The 6,303-nt window shown below is 33.6% G+C and overlaps 1 protein-coding gene across 1 annotated transcript; it reads right to left on the bottom strand.

The window, feature by feature from the left end:
* Nucleotides 1-4,986: 4,986 nt before the first annotated feature.
* On the bottom strand, nt 4,987-5,916 carry LOC123251625 (olfactory receptor 10AG1-like). The gene has a single exon (XM_044680931.1). It carries the CDS (start codon nt 5,908-5,910, stop codon nt 4,987-4,989), a length of 924 nt encoding a protein of 307 aa, XP_044536866.1. The 5' UTR covers nt 5,911-5,916.
* Nucleotides 5,917-6,303: the final 387 nt, after the last annotated feature.

The following is a 6,303-nucleotide window of genomic DNA, read 5'->3' as shown; positions in this document are numbered from 1 at the left end:
AACTTCTTTCAGGTCTCAGCTCATATGCCACCTTCTACATGAGGCCTTTCTTGATTTTTCCTTTTTATATTGTTCTCCTTATAATTTATTTGTAATTGTTTAGTATTCTTTATATATTTAATAATCTGTATGCATTTTTCTAACAAAATCTACTGTTCTTACTTTATAGGTTAGGACTATCTCATTCTAGCCTTGTATCCTCAGTGTCTCATGTAATGCTAAGACAACTGCCCTAAAAGGTATGGGTCTTAATATCTCCATTTTACAGATTAGGAAACTGATGAACACAGTGATTAAGTGACTTAGCCTGGAAAAAAGAACTTATAAGATTCTGTGACTAGATTTGCACTGAGGTCTTCTTGACTCAGATTCCAATGCCCTATTCAATACACTCCATAATTGTCTCTAAAGGGAATTTCCATTTGCCATTCCTTGTTTTAGTATTTTTGACTTACAGGAGCAAATTGGTAGGGGCAGCTAGTTGGCTTAATTTATCGAAATACAGGCTCAGAGATAGAAGGTCCTAGGTTCAAATTTGAAAATAGATACTTCCTAGCTGTGTGACCTTAAGTAAGGGACTTAACTCCCATTGCCTAGCCCTTACTACTCTTCTATCTTGGAACCAATAAAAAGTATTGATTATATGATGGAAGTCAGGGTTTTAAAAAAAGAAGATAAAGAAGATAAACATGCAACTTGCTCTGCATTGATGCTGTAGGATAATTTCTGTCTTGTTTGTCTTCAATAACCTTTCCTTTCTAAGAATGATTATCTTGTTTTATATCTCCTCACATACCTCATGACATCCTTATTACTATCATAAGGCAACTTCTATGATATATTGAAGCCTTTTTTCTTTCTTGTTTCTGAGATATATGTAAAGTGTTTTTTTTACAAATGTTAATGTTGTCTATACTATAATCTATATATACTTAAGTATGCATATATGAATATACATAGTTTTCCTTATTGTTGTAATTGTTCTTATGCAATGTGAGAAAGTTGAAATTCATAGAGCATCTTCAAGTTTAATCAGCTTTCAAGTATCACAAGGTGCTGGGGGGCTTGCCAGCAATCCAGATTCCCCTTGGGGGGATGGGGAAATTATGGAGAAATGGAATGAGAACAGCCAGATGCATAGTAAGCTTGCAGAAAGCTGTTCTGATCTGCCATCTGTTGATTTTAATTTTTATACGCTTTTTCTTTCTTAGGATTACATCAATGCTAGCATGAATTCCATTCCCACCATAAATTTTTAGAGTCAAATGTATTAAGTCATACTTTTCCATTTTCCAGTAACTTTTGACATCTTTCAAGGTGTATTTGACATATCTTTTGGGCCACAGTGGTGAGAAAGTACAGGAGACAATTTCTCCATTTATCATTTCATTGTTCCTTTATGTTAACTTACTGTACTGAATCAGGGAGGGGTAGGGGGAAACTTAAAGACTATTCTGGCCTGTTTTTGCAGGTACCTGTGTATGGGAATCTAAGTTAGAGTTTTAAAATCTTTAATATTAACTCTCTGTATGCTGGTTTGTTGTGCAGTGACTTCTAGGGGAATTACTGCATGTAAGGGTGGGAATTTCCTAGGATTTATAAGGGGCCTGTGGAGGGCTCTGCTATTAGCCTGTATTGTTTTTCTGTGTTTCCCTGGGGTTGAATAAGGATATTGATTACAATAATTCCAATAAAAGGGAATGTTAGGGAGAAAAGAGTCACATAGGGGAACTTGAGTAGAATTACCATCCTTCTGTTATCATCTATGCAGGTTCCAGAACTAGTACTAGGCTGTGCTAGCATCATAAGCTTTGATGGCTTCCTGCAATAAGGAATACAAGATCATTAATAAAAAATTCAAAAATAAAATAAATTTCAGATGATAACATTTATATTTCTTTGTGTAGTAGAGTGGGCTATCTGTCAGACATAGTGAGATGAATAGCTCTGAGATATAGAAGATAGAGCACTGGATTTGGAGTTAGAAAGTCCTGATTGATTCCAAATCCTTCCTAAAGCCATTATAAATAATTTAACTTTAAATTTTAAAACTTAGTTTCCTCTTGTGTAAAATATAGCAATAGAACCTACCTTGTAGGGTTGTTATACAAATGTGCATTACAAATTTCAGAGTATTTTATAAATGATGTTACTGTATTATTGTTACTATTATTAATTATTATTTTTAATGTAAGTAATCAGTGAATCAAGTAAGGATAGTCCTGTGGAGAAGAAAGGATTATTAGAAGAGAAACCAGGATTTGGGACACCAAATAGATATTTGAGTATGTAAAGGTACATCATGGGTTCTCGGGGCTATGAAGGACTAAATTGAGTACTGATCCCAATCTCCATCTAATTTGTACCTTGGATTGTTCAAACAGCAAAGCTGATGCCATAGGATGCCACAGATGAAAAAAGAAAAGGTCATTACTGGTTGGTGGCTGGCTTTTGAAAATGTTAAAAGATGAATCTTGAGAAGGAGGAAATGTCTTACCCTATTCCAGAATAATAGTGGGGGGCTTAATATTCAGGTATAATCAATAAGTTAATAAACATTTATTCAATTCCTACTTTGTGAAAGGCTAGGTGTAAAGAAAGTATGGCAAGTTGACGCATAGAATTCTGGGCCTGAGGTCAGGAAAATGAATTTTTTTCTACAGATCTGACCTCAGACACTTGCTAGCTGTGTGACAATGGGTAAATCACTTAGCCCTGTTTGCCAGAGTTCCTCATCTAGAAAATAAGCTAGAGAAGGAACCGGAAAATCATCCCAGTATCTTTGCCAAGAGAGTTGTGAAGAGATGGATGCAAATGAAACAAATGAACCACACATGTGAGAAACATTGTGTAACTTACATGAGGGCTAGACTCACCTGGGCTTGTATAAGAGGTCTTTGGATCTTTTGTCCCTTTTTTAAAGTTTTCTTTCTTTAGTGTTGACTTGTGAAAAATGAAAAGTGTTAGGAAGTCTGTAAGTAATCTAAACAAAGGCATCTTCAAAGAGTTTTAGTTGCACTAGTAGGAATAGAATTTTATTCATCTACAGGTTATATAAGAATACTTCTGAATCTGAGATTGAATGAATTATTAATTTATCAATGAATGATGGTCCTATCAAATTTGGTTTAGATTAATCAAAACTTTTCCTTTATGTTGTTTCAACATGACATGGGAATTTTCAATAAGATGGTTTTAATATTTAATAATTTTCCAGAAACAAATTGAAGCAGATTATTGATTAAAGGGGAATGCCTTTATTTACTTCCAAATTTTCAAAAAATATAAAAGCACAAAAGTTTCAAAGGAAGACACAACATGGTTCCCACCAAATGGTTTTAAGTGCCCAAATGACCAAAGGAAATTTTGAATTTTCAAAAGGAGAAAAGGGGTGTTAAATTTATTTGAAAATACCCTTCACCACTTGAATAACGAAAATATGCAAATTAAAATAGCTTCATGATGTTCATCAACTTGGCAAAAAGGAATTTATAGGAAATTAAAATCTGTGCTAGTGAGATAATGTATAAATATATAAACTTTCATTGCTGATAGAATTACAAATTTGTAGAATTATATTGGCGAGAGATGTCAATATGTAAGAAAAATTTACCATTTCAAGTCAACAATATTTATTAAGTACTTACTCCATGTCACATATTGTGCACCATACCATATTATGCTCCATGCATTTTAAACCATTTAAAGTTGTTTTTTTTTTTAGGGGGGGCAGGCAGCTGGGTAGCTCAATGGATTGAGAGTCAGGCCTAGAGATGGGAGGTCCTAGGTTCAAATCTGGCCTCAGACACTTCCCAGCTGCGTGACCCTGGGCAAGTCACTTGAGCCCCCTTTCCCACCCTTACCACTCTTACACTAAGGAGCCAATACACAGAAGTTAAGGGTTTAAAATAAAATAAAATAAAATACTAAATAAATAGTTTTTTTTATTGTAGCATTGTTTCTAATTGGAAAAATAACACAATATAAACAAATGTTTTCCCTTATCTCAGCCTCTATTGCTTCATTGATTCTAGTTACATATCTAAAATATCTATATCTATGTATGCATTTCTATCCATATTTCTTCTATATATGTAACATTTATCAATATGTATAGCCACATAGAAATATAAAAAACAATATAGATATAATTATTGATGAATATATAGATATATTTATACATAATCAGTTTTATATAGACAGAGATCTATGGTTATATAAAATTACATGTGTACATATATTCATATTCATGTAGTAATTTAAAATTTTCTTTATCTTACTAGAAAGACAAAATGATTGATTGCCCTCCCCTAATAAAAACTGCTGACCTACATTTCTAGACTTAATAAATGAATCTCTCATGCTCTGCGTTTTACCCAAACAGGTTGACTTTTTATTCCATATTTTATTACATAGAATATCTCCTTCAATCTCCAAGCTTTTTAATCAATTATTCTAAATATGTTTTCAATAATACATAACAAATAGATATTGATTCCAAAATCCTAAAATTGGGAAGAGATATTCCAAGGAAATGAAATTACTTTCTTGGAAGTACTAAAGGCTAATAAATAAGAAAATTATAATTAGTTATTCAATTAGCAATTGAAAAATGTCTGGTAGATATTGTATTATGTGACATAGATACAAAGATAAATACAAAACATCCTCAATCCCTGATACCTTTATTATCTCTCCTAAAAGAGTTAAATAAACACATTCAGAATATATACAAACTACAGACAGTGATGCATGTCACTAGCCTTTGGAGGGAGCATGAAAGACTTCATTTAAAAATTAACATAAGCTGAGACTTGCAGAAAACTAGTTTCTAAATGACAAATATGAAAATGAAATACATTCTAAATATGAAGGACAATGAGTGGAAAGCTAGGAAAAGAAAAGATGTATTATAGCTTCTGGAAATATAATTTAAAAGGAATTATTGTATCACAACATAGAATTCATGAGTTTAGGTGAATCTTGTTACTTAGGTAATAGTTGTTTTATTGCCATTATGACATCCTTGTTCCTTAGGCTATATATTATAGGATTAAAGAGTGGAGTCACGATGGTATAAAAAAGGGCAAGTATTTTGTCTGTTCCTGATGAGTGGCTTGATTTGGGTCTAAAATATGTAATAAAAGCAGATCCATAGAATAAGCCTACAACCATCAGATGTGAGGAACAAGTGGAAAAGGCTTTACGTCTCCCCATGGCAGATGGTAGCTTCAGGATAGTCTTAAGGATTTTGATGTAGGACAAGAGTATCAATAGTGAAGGAACTGTAACAAAGATCATGGAACCAGCATAGACAGATAACTCATTCAGAAAGGTGTCCCCACAGGCCAGTTTCAGTAATGGGGGAATATCACAGAAAATATGATTGAGTTTATTAGACCCACAGAATGACAGTGAGAATATATTGCATGTTTGTGCTATCTGAACTGGAATTCCACTGATCCATGCACCAGAAACCAGTTGAAGGCACTTTTGTGGGTTCATGATGAGAGGATAATAGAGTGGCTTACAGATAGCAACATAACGGTCATAGGCCATTATAGCCAGGAAGAAACTCTCCATGCCTCCCAGACTAAGAAGGAAACCAAGTTGAACAGCACAAGCTAGTAAAGAAATATTTTTATTCTGAGTCCAAAGGTCTGACATCATTCTTGGCATAGTCACTGATGTGTAGCAGATTTCCAAGAAAGAAAAATTTCCAAGGAAAAAGTACATGGGGGTTTGGAGGGCTGTTGTTACTTTGGTAATGACAATGATAAGGCCATTTCCTACCAGGATACTTATGTAGATGATTAAGAAAATCGCAAAGAGAAACCCTTGGAGGCTGGGAAGGTCAGAAAATCCCAAGAGAATGAATTCCACCACTGTGGTGAAGTTAGCTTCCACCATTTTTCTCTGTATTCTAATGAGAAAATCAATAAATTCATGGTAATCAAATCAATACATTTATGTGTCACTATCTGCTCATAGGAAATGAATTATTTTATTTTGTCTAGAGACAAGTGACTAATTCCATTTGAATTTTAATAGTCTATGATTTCGTGTTCATTTTCACTATACTATCTATAGCATCACAGAATCATGAAATTTCAGAGTTGTATGGGATGTCATCAACCATCTAGTCCAGTACATACAAGGGACATAATCCCCATCACAACACATCTGATAAATCAATTGTCCGGATTCTTTCATTTGTGGATTTTCAGTGAGAGAACTATCTACATTTTGAAATAATCATTACTCTTGTCTAATTCAATTGTTTAAAAGTCAATCTCTCCCCCA

Source organism: Gracilinanus agilis, chromosome 6 (genome assembly GCF_016433145.1).
Source record: "Gracilinanus agilis isolate LMUSP501 chromosome 6, AgileGrace, whole genome shotgun sequence".
Classification (NCBI taxonomy): domain Eukaryota; kingdom Metazoa; phylum Chordata; class Mammalia; order Didelphimorphia; family Didelphidae; genus Gracilinanus; species Gracilinanus agilis.
The sequence above is the reverse complement of the archived record's forward strand: the minus strand, read 5'-3'. Positions and strand labels throughout refer to the sequence as shown.

What these genes read in the sequence shown, in the direction of transcription:
- LOC123251625 (XM_044680931.1), bottom strand. Translation starts at nt 5,910, where the DNA reads ATGGTGGAAGCTAACTTCACCACAGTGGTGGAATTCATTCTCTTGGGA.